Source organism: Ovis aries, chromosome 1 (genome assembly GCF_016772045.2).
Source record: "Ovis aries strain OAR_USU_Benz2616 breed Rambouillet chromosome 1, ARS-UI_Ramb_v3.0, whole genome shotgun sequence".
NCBI classification, from domain to species: domain Eukaryota; kingdom Metazoa; phylum Chordata; class Mammalia; order Artiodactyla; family Bovidae; genus Ovis; species Ovis aries.
The window spans coordinates 8152145-8176349 of record NC_056054.1 but is presented as its reverse complement, the minus strand read 5'-3'; the positions used below and the strand labels follow the sequence as shown (position 1 = coordinate 8176349).

The 24205-nt window shown below is 40.5% G+C and overlaps 1 protein-coding gene across 10 annotated transcripts in view; it reads left to right on the top strand.

Moving 5' to 3' along the window:
- Positions 1-24205, top strand: part of GIGYF2 (GRB10 interacting GYF protein 2) — a 131732-nt gene that overhangs the window by 82123 nt on the left and 25404 nt on the right. For all 10 annotated transcript variants that reach the window (XM_060399245.1, XM_042245129.1, XM_004001779.5 and 7 more), the window contains 9 exons: positions 2792-2988; positions 3935-4094; positions 12128-12294; positions 15522-15613; positions 16642-16749; positions 18140-18240; positions 18881-18981; positions 20829-20990; positions 22292-22450. In XM_060399245.1, the coding sequence (XP_060255228.1) occupies positions 2792-2988; positions 3935-4094; positions 12128-12294; positions 15522-15613; positions 16642-16749; positions 18140-18240; positions 18881-18981; positions 20829-20990; positions 22292-22450 (1247 nt within the window). The remainder of the gene's footprint in view (positions 1-2791; positions 2989-3934; positions 4095-12127; positions 12295-15521; positions 15614-16641; positions 16750-18139; positions 18241-18880; positions 18982-20828; positions 20991-22291; positions 22451-24205) is intronic.

The following is a 24205-nucleotide window of genomic DNA, read 5'->3' as shown; positions in this document are numbered from 1 at the left end:
TGCCCAGTAAATACTATTTTGAGAGCTTGAACCAAGGATTTTTTTTTTTCCTTCCATTTTTTTAATGTTTGTAACAAAGCTAAATGAATGAATTCAGCAAGTATTTGAATCTCTACTGTATATATCAGGTACCATGGGACTTGCACATTTTGAGACCTCTTTCATTTGTAGTAGTAATTTTTCAGCTATGCTATGCCTCGAAATTATTTGTGGTTCATACTTCTAAGTGTACACATGTGGGGCCTTATTTTAGGACGTTTTAGGATGGGGTCTAGACATGTATCTTTTGGGAAAGCTGCATAAATGTGCATTGAGGATTGAAACTCTGGACTTAACAATTTATAGGGGAAATAAAGCATGTGCATATCAGTAACCTAGGACCAAAATATGAATTCATGATTGGCACACTCCTGGAATAATCAGGAAGTAAGTGTCTTTGAACTTGTCTTAAAATAATAAGTAGAATTTGGAGTTAGGTTTAGCAGGATGAATTAGGAGAGGGCATTCCAGTAGTAGGTTGCAGTGAAAGCTACAGTGAGGAAATGGGGCTGATCCAAGCATGGGCAGGAAATCAACTTCTGTTTTTATTTAGATGAAGTATGAGATGTGAAAAGGCGGCTGGTGGGAAACATGGTTGGAACATATATTTGAAAGCTGTGTGTGAGGGTAGATTGTGTTGACAGAGGGCTGCTCTGTGACCAGTTGGTGTCCTGAGCAGTGCACTTGGAAGGGGAGGAAGTGGCAGATGAGATTTCACAGTAGAAATTGACAGGACATAGTTACTGCTTGTTGTTTATTAGGGCAAGGAGGAAGGAAGAGTCAAAGATGAATGAGGTGTGTGAGAGGATTTCCGTTCAGTTCAGTCGCTCAGTCGTGTCCAACTCTTTGCAACCCCATGAATCGCAGCACGGCAGGCCTCCCTGTCCATCACCAACTCCCGGAGTTCACTCAGATTCACGTCCATCAAGTCAGTGATGCCATCCAGCCATCTCATCCTCTGTCGTCCCCTTCTCCTCCTGCCCCCAATCCCTCCCAGCATCAAAGTCTTCTCCAGTGAGTCAACTCTTCGCATGAGGTGGCCAAAGTACTGGAGTTTCAGCTTTAGCATCATTCCTTTCAAAGAACTCCCAGGGCTGATCTCCTTCAGAATGGACTGTTTGGATCTCCTTGCAGTCCAAGGGACTCTCAAGAGTCTTCTCCAACACCACGGTTCAAAAGCATCAATTCTTCGGCCCTCAGCTTTCTTCACAGTCCAACTCTTAGATCCATACATGACTACTGGAAAAACCATAGCCTTGACTAGATGGACCTTAGTCGGCAAAGTAATGTCTCTGCTTTTGAATATGCTATCTAGGGTATCCTTAATAGAAAAAGAGTGGAAGTTTTGAGGAGCACATTTGGGAGGGGAGACAACAAATTCAGGCTATGAACATGGAGTCTGAGGTGTTGGTGAGAAATTCAGTAGAGATGGCCAGAGAGCAGTTGAGAGTGAGGGGACTGTAGCTCAATGGGACGAGTTCTGGGCCACAGAGAGAATGAACATTTAAAAGATTACATGCACTGTTAGGAGTGAGAAGAAGTGGACTGAGAACAGTACCTGGGTAATCCCTATTTTTAGAGGGTAGATAGAGGAGCCAGAGAAAAATCTTGGCACGGCAAGAAGAAGAGTGCAGGAAAAGGAAGGAAGGAGAACGTTCCAGTTTAGAATTGGGAAGATAATGTCAGACCTAAGGTTCAGTGATGGGGACTAGGAAAAACCATTGTGTTTGAACACTTTGGGTGAATGCTTATCTTTGGGAGAGAAGCTTTCGGCTGTTGGAAGTGGAAGTTACCTTATAGCTGGTATGGGTGGTGGTGAAGTAGAGAAAGTTGTATAGACGTCACACTGTCCTTTTAAGAAGTCTGTCAAAGAATTTGGAGAAGCTTGTTGTAATTGAACAAACAAGATTTCAAAGAGGAAACTACTGTTGTATCTAATTACTTCCATCCCCCTTTCCTCCTCAAGAGCCTGAGTACTGAGAGGTTAGAAATAGGAACCAAGACAGAACCTCTTTTGTAGTCTTTACTCTTATTGTGAAGAACCTCCTGCTCTGTACGGGTAGACCCAGTGAACTTTTTGTTACCCTGCAGAATGTGTTGAATTATGGTCATTATAAGTCGAAATAGGTAATTATTCAAAGTAATTGCAGATGTTTTTAATAAAGGTTTTTATGCTTCCGTTGTAGCTCAGCTGGTAAAGAACCCGCCTGCAATGTGGGAGACCTGGTTTCCATCCCTGGGTTGGGAAGATCCCCTAGAGAAGGGAAAGGCTCCACTCCAGTATTCTGGCCTGGAGAACTCCGTGGACTGTATAGTCCAAGGAGTCATTAAGAATTGGACACGACTGAGCGACTTTCTCTTTCACATGCTGAGATATGGTGTCTTTGAGGAGATGCAGTGCTGTTTACTGTCTTTACAGCTCAGAGACATGATGTAAAGAAGGGATTGGACTAATTCTGTTTGTTTTCAAGAGGTAGACCTGTAACTATTGGGTAGATACTCTAGTGACACAGTATGGCATTGCAGAAGCCCTTTCTGGGTACGTTTTAATCTTACTTGTTGTCACCCTATGGAGGTAATTCATCATTCTGGGGAGGAATACACACTTCTCCATAAGAAGTAGCAGCAGTATTCATGACATGGTTCACAAATCTGTTGAGCCCATTTAGCAAGCTGCTCAACTTGATGCTTGTTATTCTTTCCAAGAGTCTCTTTTAGAGGATTTTCATCTGTCTACATTTTTTTTCTCTAGAAGTGGTTCCTGATGTCCAGCAGCCCCTGTCGCAGATTCCTGCAGATACAGCCTCTCCGCTCCTCATCCTCCCTCCTCCTGTCCCCAGCCCTAGTCCTGCCCTCCGGCCAGTGGAGACGCCAGTCGTTGGTGCTCCTGGAATGGGCAGTGTTCCCACAGAGCCAGATGATGAAGAGGGTCTCAAACACTTGGAGCAGGTACAAGTCACATAATTCTTTCTTTCCTCGAGAACTGCCATAAAAATTGAAAAGCATTAAATGAATATTCAGAAATGGAACTTTTGTGCACTAGATTTTGTGTACTGAAAAACTTGTTTTTACATCTAGTATTTATTTGTATGAGTAATTGTCTTTCAAGTCATTTCATGCTTTTAAGTTTCTGCTATGTAGTAGTCATTAAGTCAGGTTATTTTTTGCTCTTCTGAGGTTGCCCTGAGCTGTTTCCTTTTCTTTTTTCTTTTTGGAAATTAATGGAATGCCAGAAATGGCAAATACAAGCAGCTGTGGATAGGCACTGTATCGTCTATATTTTTCGCCTGAAGTGTAACAGGGAAAACAGAAATACCATCATACTGATGTCTCTAGAGTTCCCTAACGTTTTTATATACTGCTGCTTATATGTAAGGTAAATGATAGCTTGCTTTCTACAGAGGAAATTCTCTTTCCTTCAGGGTACAGTAGTTGGTGGCAGGAAGTATTGCAGAAAGGAATAAAAACTTGTAAAAGATTTTATTTGTAATGTATTATAATTGAGCTTTTTGATCTATTAGCACATGTTTTTGCAGATTTAGTTTGTATAATTTAGGATTATTTGTTTAAATGGCACTCTTAAGTGTGTTGATAAGATGCTTAGATTTTGATCTGTTCCAGTTTTAGTCTCATTTGAGTTTTCTTGATAATTTTGAAACCTTAAGCAAGACTTGATCCCCCTGAACCTGCCTTAGTTCACAAAGTTTCCCCCTTTGTGAAATGAGGATCGTACCTATTTCATGGCATTATTGGATGGATGAATTGTTGCCTGCTGTGTCCTTTGCACAGTGCCTCTCACAGATCAGGTAGTCCAAAAGAGACAGACAGTTGTGTGTACAAGTATTAATTTAGGATCATTTGTTTCCACAGTTCATTTTTTAATTTTTTCTCTTAGCAAGCTGAGAAAATGGTGGCTTATCTCCAAGACAGTGCACTAGATGATGAGAGACTGGCATCAAAGTTGCAAGAACACAGAGCTAAGGGACTCTCAATTCCACTGATGCATGAAGCAATGCAGAAGTGGTATTACAAAGATCCTCAGGGAGAGATTCAAGGTAGGTTGTTCCATTCTCCTCTAAGTAGAGAAGTATGCCATTACCTCCAGATTCTCTAAGATGGTGATTCAGTCGTTCAGTCACTCAGTCGTGTCCAACTCTTTGCGACCCTGTGGACTGCAGCATGCCAGGCTTCCCTGTCCATCACCAACTCCCGGAGCTTGCTCAAACTCAAGTCCATTGAGTTGGTGATGCCATCCAGCCATCTCATCCTCTGTCATCCCCTTCTCCTCCTGCCTTCAGTCTTTCCCAGCATCAGTCCTTCCAGTGAATATTCAGGACTGATCTCCTTTAGGATGGACTGGTTGGATCTCCTTGCAGTCCAAGGGACTCTCAAGGGTCTTTTCCAACACCACAGTTCAAAAGCATGGTGGTTATTTAACATTAATTTGTGTAATTGTAGAACAAAAGTCAGCGCTACAGGCTTTCTTCTTTTGTATAGATGTTTCATTAATAGGTTCCCTCCTTAGTACTTTACATTTCAATGATGGGAGGGAGTCCAGTGAAAATAATTTGAATACAAGGCAGATTGTGATCACTAATATGATGGGGCGGGGAATAGTCAGTATACTTAAGACTCCCTCATTTCTGGCATGCCAGCTATTGACTGGGCAGTTGAGTTTCATACATTCACTGTATTTTAGGCACCTTATTAAAAAAGATGATGGCAATCATCTTGGAAAAGCTTGTTTGAATGTTTCACTGAAATGGAGTTGATATCATAAATGACAAAAGAAATATTTAAAATATTTGAAAAGGGTACCATATTTTAAACTAATTGCTTAAAGTATGTGTATGGTATGTAAGTTAGGTTAGAATGCGGAGAGTGTGTTGTGAAGAATATCTGCTGATTTTTCATTTCTGCATTTTGAAGTTTTTGCTTGTAACCTGAATTTCATTGTTGACTGTTACCTCTCTTTAACATCATAATTTCTTTTCTATCCTCAGTCCCCCTCCCCTGCTTTATTCTTCCTTATAGTATCTATCACTGCATGGCACTGTGTATATTTTTTGATTATCTGAATTTGCATGCCTGTAGAATGTTTTAATTAAAACATATATAGGTATGTATTTTAATTATATTTATTTTGGGATAATTATAGCTTTACAAACAGTTGTGAGAAATAATACAGGGAGTCTATGTACCATTTACCCAGTTTACCCCAGTGGTAACCTCTTGCAAAACTTTAACAATATCACACCCAGGATATTGACACTGATACAGTCAAGATTCAGAACAGGCTCTGAATAGTCTTTAACAGAACAAAAGTTTTAAATTTTGATGAAGTGCAATTGATTATGAATACCTTTTTTCTTTTATGGGTTGTGCTTTGGTTTAATTAAGAACTCTTTGCTGAACACATCTCAAAGATTTTATCCCTTTCCCCCTCCCAACTTATAGCTTTATGTTTTGTACTTAAGTTGGTATTCCATTTTGAGTTAATTTTTATATAAGGTATGTGACGTAGGTCAAGATTTTAATTTTTTTTTGCCTGTGAATATCCAGCTGTACTCGTGCCTTTTTCTCTGTCTTTTTTCTATCTGTCTTTCCTCCCTGAATTGTTCTTGTACTTCCTTCAAGATTTCGTTGAACATATTTATTTGTGTCGGTTTATTTCTGGGTTCTTTTTTCTTTTTCTCTTTTGGCCATGCTGCATGGATTATGGGATCTTTGTTTCCCAACTAGGGATTGAACATCTGCCCCTGCAGCAGTAGCACAAAGCCCTAACCACTGGACTGCCAGAAATTCCCTGGTTTCTTTATTCTTTATTTGATCTTTGTGTTTGTCCCTCCAGCCAATACTGTGTAGTCTTGATTATCATAGCTGTAAAGTGAGTCCTGAAATTGGGTATACTGGTTCCTCCTGACTTCTTTTTTTCTAATTTGCTTTTCCATATAAGTTTTTGAGTAATCCTATTTATATATACCAGAAATCTTGTTGAGATTTTAATAGTGTATACGTGTGTGCTAAGTTGCTTCAGTCGTGTCCAAGTCTTTTCAAACCTGTGGACTGTAACCCTCCAGGTTCCTCTGTCCATGGGATTCTCCAGGCGAGGATACTGGAATAGGTTGCCATATAGGGATTGTGTTAAACTTCTATCATTTTGAAGAGAATTGACAATCTTCACCATGTTCAGTCTTCCCATCCATGAACATGGTATGTCTCTCAGTTTTTTTAGATCTTTAATTTCTTTCATCAGCACTGTGTAATTTTCAGTATAGATTCTGTACATATTTTATTAAATTTTTACCTAAGTATATGACTTTTTGAGCAGTTGTAAATCTTGCTGTATTTCAGTGTTTATTGCTACTGTGTAGAATTGCATTTTAGAGGTTTGTGTATTCTGTGACCTTACTGAGCTCTTTTGTTAGTGCTAGGAGTTGTTTTGTTAGAGTCCATAGATTTTCTATGTAGACTGCTGTCATTTGCAGATAGGGATGGCTTTCTTTTTTCCTTTCCAGTCTGTTAAGCCTCTTTCCTTTTGTTGCGTTACTGTATATTCCAAACTGTTAAGTAAGAGGGGTGAGAGCAGACAGACTTGCTTTATTTATCCTACTTTTCTGTCTTAGGGGGAACTTTAATAATAATTAAGGGGTCATGATAACTGTTGAGTTTTTAGGTGCTGTTTATCTGGTTAAGGAAGTGCACTTTATTTTGAGAGCTTTTTATCATGATTGGGTATTGGGTTTTGTCAAATGCTTTTTCTTTTACCCAGTTCAGTATGGTAGATTACATTGACTGGTTTTTGAATCTTGAATCAGATTTTCACCCTTGGAATAAACTATTTGGTCATAGTATGTAATTATAATTGCTGAATCTTAGTGATAAATTGTTTGGGATTTATGTATCTCCATTCCTAAAGAATATTTTGTAGTTTTTTTTTTTTTTTTTTAATCAAGATAATGCTAGCTTCATAAAATGAACTAGCAATTATTTCTTCCCCTTCTGTTTTATGGACAACATTGTTTGGAACTGGGGTTAATCCTTGGGGTGTGTGTGGTTTTTGCTTTGTTAGTTTGTACTTCTTAACCTCCTACTCTTGTTTGTTCCTTCCCCCCTTCCTTCTTCCCACTCGTAACCACTAATTTGTTCTTCCTGTCTATGAGTCTGTTTCTTTTTGGCTGTTTTTCTGCTTAGTTGTATTCTTTAGATTCTGCATATAAGTGTCATATAGTGTTTGTTTGTCTTTGATTTTACCAGTCCATCTATGTTTTTGCAAATAGAAAAATTTCATTCTTTTTTTTTTATGAGTGAGTAACATGCCATTATGGACTTCCCAGGTGGTGCTGTTGGCAGAGACCCCACCTGCCAATGCAGGTGGATGCAAGGGACATGGGTTCAGTCCCTGGGTCAGGAAGATCCCCTGGAGGAGGGCATGGCAACCCACTTCAGTTTTCTTGCCTGGAGAATCCCATGGACAGAGGAGCCTGGCAAGCCACAGTCCAGGGTTGCACAGAGTTGAGCATGACTAAAGCAACTTAGCACATAGCACACAGCAGAGCGTGCCTTTGTGTATATATATACCACATCCTCCTTATACGTTTATCTGTTGACAGACACTTAGGTAGCTTCCATATCTTGGCAATTGTAAATAATGCTGCTGTAAACATTGGGATGCACATTTTTTTTGAATTAGTGTTTTTGTTTTATTTCAGACATGTATACCCAAGAATGGAATTGCTGGGTCATATGGTAGTTCTGTTCTTATTTTTTTTTTTTTGAGAAACATCCATATGTTTGCCACAGGGTGTTAATTGTTTAAATGTTTGGTAAAATTTTCCATTTGGAATATAAAAATTACAAATTCAAAAATCTTGATAGTTACAGGACTGTTTATTAAGTTATCTATTCGATGCGAGTGAATTGTGATAGTTTATGTTTTTTTGATCAATTGGTCCATATCATCTGAATTTATGCATGTAGAGTATTCTGTTCTTATTCCCTCATCTTATTTTGATGAGGGTTCTGTTACCTGTTTAATATCTTCAGATTCTGTGGTAATCTCCAGTTTCATTCTTGAAGTTAATAACTTGTTCATTTCTGTTTTAATCTCTGTCAGTCTTGCTAAAGGCTTCTAGTCAGCCTCCTGCCTTGTCTCTACCTTACAGAGTCTTTGTTTGTTTTATATCCAGTGTTCAGAGTTTTTAGTTTCATTTGGCAGGAGCAGGGGAAAGAACATCTACTCCACCTTTCCAGATGTGGAAATTCCAGGGCTTTGTTTGTTTACTGCTATAGATTCCTGCCTGGACCTATATGATTCAGTTCAGTGCAGTCGGTCAGTTGTGTCCGACTCTTTGCGACCCCATGAATTGCAGCACGCCAGGCCTCCCTGTCCATCACTAACTCCCAGAGTTCACCCAAACTCATGTCTGTCGAGTCGGTGATGCCATCCAGCCATCTCATCCTCTGTCGGCCCCTTCTCCTCCTGCCCCCAATCCCTCCCAGCATCAGAGTCTTTTCCAGTGAGTCAACTCTTCACATGAGGTGGCCAAAGTATATGGACTGGTTGGATCTCCTTGTAGTCCAAGGGACTCTCAAGAATCTTCTCCAACACCACAGTTCAAAAGTATCAATTCTTCGGCACTCAGCTTTCTTCACAGTCCAGCTCTCACATCCATACGTGACCACTGGAAAAACCATAGCCTTGACTAGATGGCAAAGTAATGTCTCTGCTTTTGAATATGCTATTTAGGTTGGTCATAACTTTCCTTCCAAGGAGTAAGCGTCTTTTAATTTCATGGCTGCAGTCACCATCTGCAGTGATTTTGGAGCCCAGCAAAATAAAGTCTGACCTATATGATTGTAAATATTCAGTAAATATTTCCTGAGTTTGAAATTCAGTGCCTGGGTGCAGTCTCAAAAATGACAGTATGATCTTGGTTCATGTCCAAGGCAAACCATTCAGCATCAGAGTAATCTGAATCTGTGCCCCAGCCCCTGATGCAGAAGAAGCTGAAGTTGAGTGGTTCTACAAAGACCTACAAGACCTTCTAGAACTAACAGCAAAAAAAGATGTCCTTTTCATCACAGGGTATTAGAATACAACAGCAGGAAGTCAAGAGATACCTGGAGTAACAGGCAAGTTTGGCCCTGGAGTACAAAATGAAGTGGGGCAAAGGCTCACAGAGTTTTGTCAAGAGAACACACTGGTTATAGCAAACACCCTTTTCCAACAACACAAAGAGACAATTCTGCACATGGACATCATCAGATGGTCAATACCGAAATCAGATTATGTTCTTTGCAGCCGAAGGTGGAGAAGCTGTATACAGTCAGCAAAAACAAAATCTGGAGCTGACTGGCTCAGATCATGAGCTCCTTACTGCAAAATTCAGGCTTAAATTGAATAAACTAGGGAAAACCACTACGCCATTCAGGTATGACTTAAATCAGATCCCTTATGATTTTATAGTGCAAGTGGTGAATAGATTCAAGGGATTAGACCTGGTAGAATGCCAGAAGAACTATGGATGACAGAGGATCATAACATTGTACAGGAAGCAGTGACCAAAACCATCCCAAAGAAAAAGAAATGCAAGAAGGTAAATGGTTGTCTGAGGAGGCTTTACAAATAATTAAGGAAAGGAGAGAAGCAGAAAGCAAGGGGAAAATGAAAAGATACACCCGACTGAATGCAGGGTTCCAGAGAATAGCAGGGAGAGATAAGAAGGCCTTCTTCAATGAACAGTGCACAGAAGTAGAGGAAAACAGTAGAATGGGAAAGACTAGAGATCTCTTTGAGGAAAATTGAAGATAACCAAGGGAACATTTCATGCAAGGATGGGCATAATAATGGACAGAAACATTAAGGACCTAACAGAGAAGAGATTAAGACTAGGTGGCAAGAATATACAGAAGAACCATACAAAAAGGTCCTAATGACTGGGATAACCATGATGGAGTGGTCACTCACCTAGAGCTAGACATCCTTAAGTGTGAAGTCAAGTGGGCCTTAGGAAGCATCACTACAAACAAAGCTAGTGGAAGTGATAGATTTCCAGCTGAGCTATTTCAAATCCTAAGAGATAATATGGTTAATGTGCTGCATTCAATATGCCAGCAAATTTGGAAAACTCAGCAGTGGCCGCAGGACTGGAAAACATCAGTTTTCATTCCAATCCCAAAGAAAGGCAATGCCAAAGAATGTTCAAACCACTGTACAGTTGCTCTCATTTTGCATGCTAGTAAGGTTATGCTCAAAATTCTTCAAGCTGTGATTCAGCAGTATGTGAACTGAGAACTTTCAGATGTACAAGCTGGGCTTAGAAAAGGCAGAGGAACCAGAGATCAAATTGTCAACATTCACTGGATTATAGAGAAAGCACAGAAAAGCCAGAAAAACATCTACTTCTGCTCACTGACTATGCTAAAACCTTTGTGTGGATCACAGAATACTGGAAACTTCTTCGAAGAGATGGGACTATCAGACCACCTTACCTGTCTCCTAAGAAACCTGCATGCAAGCCAAGAAGCAGCAGTTAGAACCTTACATGGAACAGCAGATTGGTTCAAAATTGAGAAAGGAGTGCAACAGGGCTGTATATTGTCACTCTGTTTATTTAACTTCTTTGCAAAGTACATCCCTACCAGGCTGGATGATTCACAGGCTGTAATCGAGATTGTTGGGAGAAATAACCTCAGATAGGCAGATGATACCACTCTAATGGTATAATGTAAAGAGGAACTAAAGAGCCTCTTGATGAACGTGAAAGAGGAGAGTGAAAAAGCCAGCTTAAAACTCAACATTCAAAAAACGAAGATCATGATATCCAGTCCCATCACTTCATGGCAAATAGAAGGAGAAAAAGTGGGAAACAGTGACAGATTTTCTTTTCTTGGGCTCCAGAATCATTGTGGACAGTAACTGCATCCATGAAATTATAAGTTGCTGCTCCTTGGGAGGAAAGTTAAGACAAACCTACACAGCATATTAAAAAGCAGAGACATCACTTTGCTGACAAAGGTCTATATAGTCAAAAGTATGGTTTTTCCAGTAGTTACGTACAGATGTGAGCGTTGGACCATAAAGTAGGCTGAGCACTGAAGAATGCTGTTTGTGAATTGTGGTGTTGGAGAAGACTCTTGAGATCCCTGGGATAGCAAAGAGATCAAACCAGTCAGTCCTAAAGGAAATCAACACTGAATATTCATTGGAAGGACTGATGCTGAAGCTCCAATACTTCAGCCACCTGATGTGAAGAACTGACTCATTGGAAAAGACCCTGATGCTGGGAACGATTGAGGGCAGGAGAAGAGGGCAGCAGAGGATGAGACAGAGAGCATCACCGACTCACTGGATATGAATTTGATCAAACCCAGGGAGATAGTGAAGAATAGGGAACCCTGGCGTGCTGTAGTCCATGGGCTCTCAAAGAGTGGGCATGACTTGGCAACTGAACAACAGCAACAAATACTTCCTGAATCACTAGTTATTGATCAGAGTGTGTTCATTAATTTTATGTATAAAGTATTTGGTTATTTCTTATTGTAAAAGATCCAGAAAATGTTAGTTTTTTCCCTCTTACCAAGGCCCAATTTAGTCTTACCTCAGATAAATAATAAAAAATTGGTCATCTTTCTTAATTTAATTATTGTTTATAGTTTGCCCAACTTCCAACAAGCTCTGACGGGAAATGAAAATTGGAGAAGAGCATATTCAGCCATGCATGTTTATATTCTCTGTGCCTGTGTGATACCAGATCTAACAAATACTCACTCTTTCAGTGTGAATGCTTTTCTGAAATGAGCTTTAGAGACTGAGCAAGTTGGAGACAATTATGCTCTTTAAAATAGTTAAAACACTGCTGAGAAATTAGGATGTATATACATAAGGCTTATTTCTAAATTGTTTCTGTAGTATTTTATTAGTTTGAAGTCTGTTCACCACTTTTCCTGATAAATTATGATCAGGAGTCACCTGAAACAAGTTGTTAACCTCTATCTGGGTGAGGATCAGACCCAGGAAATATTTTTTTCCTTTTTAGCTTGAAAGGATTTTTATTGCCCTTCTGTTTAATTATTGTTATTATAGGTCCCTTCAATAATCAGGAGATGGCAGAATGGTTTCAGGCTGGCTATTTCACTATGTCTTTGTTGGTAAAGAGAGCATGTGATGAAAGCTTCCAGCCTCTTGGTGATATCATGAAAATGTGGGGAAGGGTTCCTTTCTCTCCCGGACCAGCTCCCCCTCCACATATGGTAAGTAACTTATGCCTCACTCGGAACACAGTAGACCCAGAAGCACTTGCTCTAGATGTTACGTCTCTTGAAGAAGAAACTGTAGTTCCTTGAAAGTAATTGACCAGATGACGATGGGAAGTCTGACTCAGCCTACATATGTAGCTATAATGATCTTTTAAAACTCAGATGTCTGTGCCTGTCCTCCTCTTCCTTTCTGTCTCTCTCTCAACACACTCACACATACCCCACACTCATTCTAAAATAATAGAATCCTCCACTAGCTTTATCAGTTCAGTTCAGTCACTCAGTCGTGTCCGACTCTTTGTGACCCCAGGAATTGCAGCACGCCAGGCCTCCCTGTCCATCACCAACTCCTGGAGTTCACCCAAACTCATGTCCATCGAGTCAGTGATGCCATCCAGCCATCTCATCCTCTATCGGCCCCTTCTCCTCCTGCCCCCAATCCCTCCCAGCATCAGAGTCTTTTCCAATGAGTCAACTCTTCACATGAGGTGGCCAAAGTGTTGGAGTTTCAGCTTTAGCATCAGTCCTTCCAATGAACACTCAGGACTGATCTCCTTTAGAATGAACTGGTTGGATCTCCTTGCAGTCCAAGGGACTCTCAAGAGTCTTCTCCAACACCACAGTTCAAAAGCATCAATTCTTCGGCACTCAGCTTTCTTCCCAGTCCAACTCTCACATCCATACAGGACCACTGGAAAAACCATAGCCTTGACTAGACAGACCTTTGTTGGCAAAGTAATGTCTCTGCTTTTGAATATGCTATTTAGGTTAGTCATAACTTTCCTTCCAAGGAGTAAGCGTCTTTTAATTTCATGGCTGCAGTCACCATCTGCAGTGATTTTGGAGCCCTCCAAAATAAAGTCTGACACTGTTTCCACTGTTAGCATGTGCTAAAGGAAGAATATTTTGTCTTGGCCTCCCTACCAGTTCATGCATGTTTAGGCTCCTTACCTTTCCAAGTTCATTTCAGAGCTTTTACCTTTATCTACTGTGCTTCAACACAACTGACTTAGAGTTTCTCATTGCTTCTAGTTAGAAGGCCCATTCTCCCCTCCATTTATTTACCTTTTTAAAAAATACGTGCCTCTTTGCAACCCCATGGCCTGTAGCCCGCCATGCTCTGCTGTCCATGGGATTCTCCATGGACAGAGTGGATTGAATACCGGAGTGGCTTGCCGTTTCTTTCTGCAGGGGATCTTCACAACCCAGGGATCCAACCCCAGTCTCCTGCATTTTAGGCAGATTCTTTACCATCTAAGCCCCCAGGGAAGCCCTTTTAAAATATGTTACTGATATTTAACTAAAAATTGGATCATAATGTAACCCTTTTAGTATGCTGAGGCTGGAGACCTTTGAAGGGGAAGTCTTTTTTGCAGCTGCTGCTGGGCCTCTGCCTGTTGAGTTCCTTTGGATCTGTGCCTCACTTTTCCATTTTCCAGGTTGGAGTGTCTGATTGCTGGCCATAGTCTTAAGTGAACATAGTCAGAAATCTTTAGTCTGAACACTGGATTTCTACAGTAAGACCCATGGATTTATTCACCAATTATGTAATTGAGGATCTGTGCCAGGGCTGTGTTAGGTTCTTATGAGAGAAAGATGAGTGAGTCATTTGCAGCATCTGTAGCCAAGAGAGTTCATAAGTGAGAACAGTGGCTGTCACATTGTTTTGACCGTAGCAGATAGTAAAAAAACAGAAGACTTTCGTATTACTGCTTCATATATTCATTAACTTGCGGATGTATCTGAAGTAAGTTTCATGAAACATTTGGTGCCGTGTACATATATTCTTTCTGTTTCTTCTCCCCCCCCCCCCAGTATGTAAATGTTTATCTTGACCCAATAATTAATTTCACTGTCCACTGATGGGTTGAGACCTCCTATAGTTTGCAGAGCAATGAAGAGTCCTAGGGAATTACCCTGACATTTCTGTTGTAAATCCAGAAAAAATTCTTATATGATTGTATGTAAATTGTACTTTTACCATCTACTCAGAAATTGGGATGCGTTTTTATCTGGCACGTTTGAGAGCTGACAGCTGGCCTCTTGGATCTTGGCGTGCTAGCTCTAATCCATTTCCTAACTCCCAGTTATAGGGGATGAGCCTCAGTCAGACCCAACTAAGGGGAAAGACTGTGGGAAGCTCTGCTTCCTGTCAGGTATTGCCTTTGCCCTTAAGTTAATTGTCGACTAACCTACTGTAGCTTTTATCCATGAATAGTTAAATGAGAAAGAAAAATGTCCTTGAGTTTCAGGTGAACCTCACTCAAAGGAGTCATACATCAAATGTGTTTTTCTGGACTGTAATCAGTGTGCAGTAAAGATATAAACCGTTCATTAATGATTTGTCTTAATTTTAGTCTGTGTCACCCTTATGCTTTAATTTCTATCTTATATTTCACCTTTCATTTTTCCCCTACTTTTGTCTTCCACAATTTAAATTCCATCCATGTTATTTTATATATAAGCTAAAAAAGTTTTTTCTACCCCTTACTTTTAAACTTGTGATGTATTAAAAGCAATAGAAGCACCTCTAATTTTTGGATAGAGAGTTAAACAGTTGTGAAAGCTCTTTTATATTCCATTTAATTTTAAATGTCTCATCCTCTTTAAGAAGACATACGTTGGCTCCCTGTATTTGTTAGTGCTACTGTAAAATTCTTACCATAGCATTTAATTTTACTCCATTCTGTTTTGTCCTGCTTCTCTAGTTTTTACATAATCTCCAAGTTTATAAATCACTTCTAAGATTCAGAGAACGGATTTTTTTTAAATTATTTGTTTGGCCGTGCCAGTCTTAATTGTGGCACTCAGGATCTTCAGTTGCAGCATGTGGGATATAATTCCCTAACCAGGGATCAAACGCTGGTCTCCTGCCTTGGAACGTGGAGTCTTAGCCACTGGACCACCAGGGAGGTCCCTGGTTATTTTTTAGTTATAGTATGAACTCTGGATTACAGAAAAATGTTCAGCCTCAAGGGCTAGAGAGAAGAAGAGCTAAAATAGGGACCCTTTTCCCACCTCGGGGAATCTCTTGAAGTGCCAACACCACCTTCTTCCACTAGATGGCACTGCTTCGTTTCTAAAGGTGCCTGACTTTTTTTTTTTTTAATAGTTAAGTGGGGCAAAAGAAGTCTAGGAGTACTGAATGTAAGTACTAAATGGCTTTTAGGCTCTTTCAGTTTATTTACTGGTATTTCTTTCCTCCACCCCTTCGTTCCCAGGGAGAGCTGGACCAGGAACGACTGACCCGGCAGCAGGAACTCACAGCCTTGTACCAGATGCAGCACCTTCAGTATCAGCAGTTCCTCATACAGTAAGAGCAGTAATGTGGTAGGCTGCCCTGTAGCGCCAAAGGGCCTTCAGATGCAATATGCTCCCAAATTTCATCTTTCCAGCAGAAATCTAAGTGTATGGGATACTTCAATCATCCAGCTAGTGGCATAGTGCCACTATACATCCTAAGTTTGGTCTTAGCTTGTTTCTTGAATATTGGAAGTTTGCAGAAGGTGACACGTAACTAATTTTGCAATGTATTTAACTGCTAAAGCAAGAATCAGTGATTTTAAAAATTAATTGCCCTCTGGATGGCTCAGCTTTGCCACAGAGAAAAAGTAGATGAGAAGGCAGAAAAGAAGTAGAAGTTTACGCTATTAGTAGTGGTATGGAATCACTTAGATTGTGAGTCCTTTTCGTGGAAGAAGTAAGATTTGTTATCATGTGGTGCAGAGGTTGGCAGACTGAATGGCTACCTGTTTTCCTAAGCAGAGTTTTACTGGAACTGAGTCATACCCATTTGTTTGTGTATTATCTATGACTGCTTTCGCACTACAGAGGTAGAATTGAGTAGTTGTGAATGGCCTGCAAAGCCAAAAATATTTACTGTCTGGCTCTTTACAGGAAAAAATTGTCCACCTCTGTTCTAGTGAAAAAAATGTTAACCTAAAATTTTCCAAGCCGAAACGTATAAATTTGAGGATTTTTATACAAGTGGGATTTTATTTTTGCAAAGAGTTCTTCATGTGGAAATAGCTATTATTTTGAACCTGTTTTATTTTCTGATAAAAGGTTATTAACATCCTAAAGGAGTTTTCCAGTTTTTTACATTCCTTTAAATTTTTTTGTTTTCACTCAGCAGCATGTCATCTATTAGTTTAGTTCTTTCTAGAATAACATATAGAACTGTTGGTGTGACTATTGTGAAGTATTATAAAAATATATTTGATAGCTATTTCCAATGGGGTTTTCTTTTGTTGGTGTGGGGGGTGAACTTTGTCTTGTAATGTCTCTGTAAAGTGAACTAAATGTGGATAGACAGGTTATACCATGTTTTACTTTTTGAAGACAACAGTATGCGCAAGTTCTGGCCCAGCAGCAGAAAGCAGCACTGTCTTCCCAGCAGCAGCAGCAGTTGGCGCTTCTTCTCCAGCAGTTCCAGGCTCTGAAGATGAGGTTGGTGCTTGTTTGCATGATGTGCCATGTTATGTGTGTTTTAAATAAAGAGAGAAAAGGAAATTTTTAATCTGAGAAGTTTAGTATCAAAATACCCACACAAAATGCCTATCTTTGTGTTGTGTGTAGGAACATAGTTTTAAAAAATAACTAATAACTAAAGCATTTATTTGGTCTTTTTAGTCAGAAGATAAAATTTGCATAATAACCAAAGAATACTAAGAACACTTGAAAAGAAAAGCAGTGTAGTCTCATGGACTTAGTAAGAAAAAATTTTGTGGTTGAGAAATTTAATCTCATTTTACCTGTAGTATTTCAGGAATGATATTAATGGTGCCACACAGAGTTATACTTTTCCAGACCCAATAGCCATTAATGTAGGGTCTAAAGACATGGAAACTATGCTAAAAGGCTCAAGTTCCTGCTGATTCAGATTATCATTCAGGGTAGTATTTGTTTTATCTCCCGCAAAGGTGTTAGTCATCATCGCTCTTGAAAATTTTACTGTCTAATTCAACCAAAACCTTTTATATTTTTCCCTTGAGCCATAACCCATTCTGTAAGAGAGGCAGGTTAGATCATGTTAAGGTCTTAGTTTTAAAGATGGGCAAACTGGGACTCAGAGCAGCTGAAGGACTTAGTTGATGTAATACGCAGAAAGCTTCAGAGACTGAACTGAAATGCACGCCTTTTGACTTAACTGTCTGTGAGGTTTTTTTTCATGATAAATGCTACCTCTGTGACTCTTAGTGAATTTTTTAAAGACAGTAGGCATATCTATTATTTGGAAATCAAAATTTGCCAATACCTTGAGAAGTTAGAAATGTGGTTACTTTGCCTGTATCTTTTTTTCTTTCCTAAATATTTTGGTTAAATATTTGGTTAAGTATTTTAGTTAAAACAGTGAAGTTTTTTGGCTAAGTACCCTTGAACTGTGGTGCTGGAGAAGACTCTTGCAAGTCCCTTGGACTGCAAGGAGATCCAACCAGTCCATCCTAAAGGAGACCAGTCCCTGAGTGTTCATTGGAAGGACTGATGCTAAAGCTGAAACTCCAATACTTTGGCCACCTCATGCGAAGAATTGACTCATTTGAAAAGACCCTGATGCTGGAAGGGATTGGGGGCAGGAAGAGAAGGGGCCGACAGAGGATGAGATGGCTGGATGGCATCACTGACTCAATGGACATGAGTCTGAGTGAACTCTGGGAGTTGGTGATGGACAAGGAGGCCTGGCGTGCTGCAATTCCTGGGGTCACAAAGAGTCGGACACGACTGAGCAACTGAACTGAACCTTGAAAACCTACAGATAATCTGAAAATACTTCTTTATCTGTTTTTTTGAATGACAAGAACAAGTTAATTTTGTTAATTTTCTAATTTCCCTTTTGCAGAATATCTGATCAGAACATCATTCCCTCAGTAACTAGGTCTGTGTCAGTGCCAGATACTGGTTCTATCTGGGAACTCCAGCCAGCACCCTCACAGCCTACAGGTAAAAACTCAGATTGGCCTTTAGTATAGCTCCAAGGATTTAGATTCTAATAACTTTTATAATTCAATTTTTTTGTTATTTTTTAAAAATCAATTTTGGGACCTGCTTTGTAGTGAATATTAATGAAAAGTGGTTTTGAAAGAAAAATTTTACCCCAGCAAAGGATTGAAAATACCTATTAAGGAGTTGCTGGAAATTCTTTAGTAGACAGATTTCCTGAACTTGAGCCGCCTCTTTATTTTTTTGACATTGTCCTAATCCACTGTAGAAAAGTTTTAAATTGTCTTTAATATTTGAGAAAAAGCATAAATAAAAACATAAGTAATGATGACCTATTCTTTTGAGTCAAGAATTAATATGTAACTTACCACTGTGGGTACCCAGAAATTTCGGAAATAGAAAAGGCTGCTGCTACCTCATTTTCTCATCTTTTTGCCTGGTGCTTTCTTTCCTTCTGGATATGCTGATGGATATTGTTATAAACTAGAGCCTGCTGGTAGTTCAGTTTGTTTAGAAGCAGAGCAGACACTTGTGATAAAGCTCGCTCTGGGACGGGAGAGCAGCTTCTTTATGCTTCTGGATATTTAGCCATGTGTGTCAGCTCTCATACCCTTCACCTCTGTTCCTTCTTGTCTTCCAGTTTGGGAAGGCGGTAGCGTATGGGATCTTCCCCTTGACCCCGCGACTCCAGGACCTGCCCTTGAACAGCTTCAGCAGATGGAGAAGGCCAAAGCTGCGAAGGTCTGTGTCTCATTCTGCCATAGCAGTGCCTGCTTTCCAGCTGCAGGACATAGACATTTGAGTATTGATATCTGTATCACTCTAGCTGCTCACACATTGTTCCTTTAAATTCACAGCTATGTAGCTGGTATAAGCACATTCACACTCTGTTTTTATTGTGCAGCCTTCTCTCCCAAAAGGCCTCAAAACAGTTAAAAGTAACAAGTTTAAATTAAGTCAGTGAGTATGGGTTTGTTGACACATTAATGATCACGGTCATATATTACACCTTTCATGATAATTTCTTATTATAAGACCGTAAGAAAATATCCACTACATTGCTTATTGGACCCTTGATCTGAGGCTTGAGTTCCCACATTGAATCTTTATAGTGGTATTTATTTGCACTCTAGAGTCCAAGACATACAGCTAAAAAGCGCAACGTTAACATTACATTATGTGTTCCATTTGCATATTTTGCAGGAGCTAACAGTCTTGAATTTTGGTTTTAATACTTGTCAGAGAGGTTGCCTGTCAACACCTAGTGTTATTGTAATGATTTCTGGGTTCTCATGCTTCGGAGAGAATCTTGTTTCTATTTTATATTTAGTGCATTCTTATTCCCTGAGGTAGTGATAGTGTCTTTAGAGTGTCCAGAATATGAAAAGAGTTCGTGGTCAAGATCTGTCTCCATATGAGTTGACCAGAATTCCAATAGTCTTTGAGTCTGTTCTTGTTCCTTCCATGCTTTGTGCTTTGAACACATAGCTGATGAAACCTTGCTTTCTTGTCTGTGTGCACATGTGTGTCAGGGATAGGGAGGATGCTGACACAGACAAGGAGCACAAGAAAGCACGTGGGTCAGCTACCTAGTAGCGGAGGTGGGGACCAGAAATTGGATGACACTTGAATAGACAGTGATTCCTAAGCTAACGTCACTTAAAGGATAGTAGGAGTTATTTCAGTTGCAGGATTTGGGGTTGACAGTAAAAGGAAGTGAAAATTAAACTGCAGTTGAAGGAGGCAAGACCTGTAAAGGCTAGGAGTATATGTGAACATTTTGGCACAGGAAACAGTTAAATAACTTGGTCTAGCCTAGAGCTGGTATGTCTGAAGAATAAATGATGAGAGAGATTAAAGAAAATGAGGCAGGCCAATAACCTGCTTGTGTTACATTAAAGACTTAGGATTTATTTTCGAGGTGAAGGGTGGTGTTAAATGTAAGCCTGGGAGAGTCAGATGTTGAGTTGGGGACCATGGGTAAAACTGGATGATGGGAAGCCAGGTGACAGACTCATAGAAATGTGCATGAGAAAGTAAAGGCCGAATTGTATGTGTGGCAAGAGAACTGGAGTCTCGGGGCTGGATTTGACCAGTACTCGGGAGCTCTATGGGATGGAGTTTGTAAAGTGGTTGGTCCTCAGATTTTTAAAGAATTCTGTGATTTTTCACACTAGCAGCTTTTGTGACATTTTAGCTGAAACCTCGTTAGACACACTGTTAGATCTTCAATCAGAAAATCCCTTGTAGGGATGAACAAAGAAATGCCAACCCAAGAGCTTCTGGTATTACTGTTAGGCCACCTGCCCTCCCTGCAGGTGGGAGGTGTGGTGTAGTGGTAGTGTGGAGCAGAGGCGTGGTTGAGAGTGGAGGCGAGAGCACTCAGTGGGGAAGAGCGTGAAACTCCACTGACTCCTGTGACCGCAGAGCTCGGAGCGCGCTCAGAGCTCTCTCATTCCCCGGCTGCTCTACACATAACTAGTGAATGGTCGTGTCTGCACGGACCAGCTCCTGACAGTACTGGTCGTGATGTGGCGTTTTCCTGTGTTTGGGTTCAAGTTTCTAAGAGTATTTTTGTGTAACCTCAGCTGGAGCAGGAGAGGAGAGAGGCAGAAATGAGGGCGAAACGGGAAGAGGAAGAGCGAAAGAGGCAAGAAGAACTTCGGAGACAACAGGAGGAAATTCTTCGGAGACAGCAGGAGGAAGAAAGGAAAAGGCGGGAGGAAGAAGAGCTTGCCCGAAGGAAACAGGTGTGTCTCTGAGAACTCGGCCTGTAGAATCGGTGCAGGAAGGGCGGGCCTGCAGGACCCCTGCCCTCCTGTCATCTCACAGGTCCTGCTTCCCCTGGAGGGGGCTCCCCTAAGGCATTGGGGAGTTCTCAGCAGGACGGGGGTTAGAATGTTAGGACACTCACTTCCTTCAGGAGAAACGTCGATTATCCGTTAACACCTACAGGAGGGATGTTCGTCAGTTCTAGTAAATCATTAGAGTTGATGGCTTTCGCATAATCTGGGGTTTTATAAACCAGTTAGATTTGAGAAATAACTAGATTTTAAAGTATTTGTAACCAATGACACTAAATGTTTTTCATGTTTCACAACCATTTGTATTTCTTTTTGGGGAATTCTTTATTATGTGCCTTGGACCATTTTCTCCTCAGGTTTTTAAAGATCCCATTTGAAAGAATCCACTGTGTAACAGCCCAGCATGTCTAGCCTTTACTACATATTTCCTGTTTTTTGCCATAAGAACTGAAAAAGCATCCATGTCCTCCATGGAATTCTCCATGCCAAAATACTGGAATGGGTAGCCTTTCCTTTCTCCAGGGGATCCTCCCAACCCACGGATCAAACCCAGGTCTGCCGCGTTGTAGGTGGATTCTTTACCAGCTGAGCCACAAGGGAAGCCCATGCTGAGATTAGATTAGAACTGCTAATATTTCTTGGAGTCACACTCTACACTAGTGTGTAAGGACTTTAAGAAGTGTTACAGTAAAAGCATCTGTTTCGTTATGTTTGCTTAGGATTTTTTCCTGAGCTATTTTGACAGTGTGACCCTTTTCTGTATATTTAATATCCATAGGACTTCAGTTCTTGAGAACATGTTTTGCGACGCGTGGCTTTATTCCATACTTCTGACTGGAGAACTTATCTCTACTCACCAGGTGTTTTTGCTGCTGACTTAGGTTCTCAGTTGATTAAATAAAATCAGATGATTGGTAGCAACAGAGAAACCGAAGCTTGAGACCTTACTAGCATTAATCAGGAAATGATGGTGCTAACATTGAAACCAGGGTGGACTTAACACATGTAGTGCTGTTTAATGACTAATATTTTAAGTACAAATTATTTTGACTCTTAATATGCCTATTCCCCAGCTCACATAAACACTTTTTACCTTAGATGTTGGTTAGATATTTTTTATATTTACTGTTAACAGAATTTTAGCAGCACATAGCCTATTTCTTTTCAAATTATAATGTATTGATAACATATTAGTTGAGATGCACAGAAGGGTATGCACACACTCACACATATCCTCTTTCATTCAGGAAGAAGCTCTGCGACGCCAGAGGGAGCAAGAAATTGCATTAAGGCGGCAGCGAGAAGAGGAAGAGAGACAGCAGCAGGAAGAAGCTCTTAGGAGACTGGAGGAGAGAAGGCGAGAAGAGGAGGAGAGGAGGAAGCAAGAAGAATTGTTACGCAAGCAGGTGATCAGAGGGCTTGCTTTCCTTATTTCTTCTTTAAAGCTAGGAATTAGTGATTAAGAAAGTATTAGGATATTAGGAGAGCCCATCTAAAGCTTTTTCAGGTTGCTGAAAGTTACCAAAAGAAATCTGAGTGGCTCTTCAGTTCATTTCAGTTGCTCAGTCGTGTCCGATTCTTTGCGCCCCCATGAATTGCAGCACACCAGGCCTCCCTGTCCAACTCCCAGAGTTCACCCAAACTCATGTGCATCAAGTTGGTGATGCCATCCAGCCATCTCATCTTCTGTTGTCCCTTTCTCCTCCTGCCCCCAATCCCTCCTAGCATCAGAGTCTTTTCCAATGAGTCAACTCTTCGCAAGAGGTGGCCAGAGTATTGGAGTTTGAGCTTTAGCATCAGTCCTTCCAGTGAACCACCCAGGACTGATCTCCTTTAGAATGGACTAGTTGGATCTCCTTGCAGTCCAGGGGACTCTCAAGAGTCTTCTCCAACACCACAGTTCAAAAGCATCATTTCTTCGGCGCTCAGCTTTCTTTACAGTCCGACTCTCACATCCATACATGACCACTGGAGAAACCATAGCCTTGACTAGATGGACCTTTGTTGGCAAAGTAATGTCTCTGCTTTTGAATATGCTATCTCGGTTGGTCATGACTTCCCTTCCAAGGGGTAAGCGTCTTTTAATTTCATGGCTGCAATCACCATCTGCAGTGATCAGTGGAGAAATAACTCCAGAAAGAATGAAGGGATGGAGCCAAAGCAAAAACAATACCCAGTTGTGGATGGGACTGGTGATAGAAGCAAGGTCTGATGCTGTAAAGAGCAGTATTGCGTAGGAACCTGGAATGTCAGGTCCATGAATCAAGGCAAATTGGAAGTAGTCAAACAGGAGATGGCAAGAGTGAACGTCAACATTCTAGGAATCAGCGAACTAAAATGGCCTAGAATGGGTGAGTTTAACTCAGATGACCATTATATCTACTACTGCGGGCAGGAATCCCCTAGAAGAAATGGAGTAGCCATCATGGTCAACAAAAGAGTCCGAAATGCAGTACTTGGATGCAGTCTCAAAAACAACAGAATGATCTCTGTTCGTTTCCAGGGCAAACCATTCAATATCACGGTAATCCAAGTCTATGCCCCAACCAATAACGCTGAAGAAGCTGAAGTTGAACGGTTCTATGAAGACCTACAAGACCTTTTAGAACTAACACCCCCAAAAGATGTCCTTTTCAATATAGGGGACTGGAATGCAAAAGTAGGAAGCCAAGAAACACCTGGAGTAAGAGGCAAATTTGGCTTTGGAATACAGAATGAAGCAGGGCAAAGACTAATAGAGTTTTGCCAAAAGAACGCGCTGGTCATAGCAAACACCCTCTTCGAACAACACAAGAGAAGACTACACATGGACATCACCAGATGGTCAACACCGAAATCAGATTGATTATATTCTTTGCAGCCAAAGATGGAGAAGAAGCTCTCTGCAGTCAGCAAAAACAAGAGCAGGAGCTGACTGTGACTCAGATCATGAACTCCTTATTGCCAAATTCAGGCTTAAATTGAAGAAAGTAGGGAAAACCACTAGACCATTCAGGTATGACCTAAATCAAATTCCTTATGATTATACAGTGGAAGTGAGAAATAGATTTAAGGGCCTAGATCTGATAGATAGAGTGCCTGATGAACTATGGACGGAGGTTCATGACATTGTACAGCACACAGGGATCAAGACCATCCCATGGAAAAGAATTGCAAAAAAG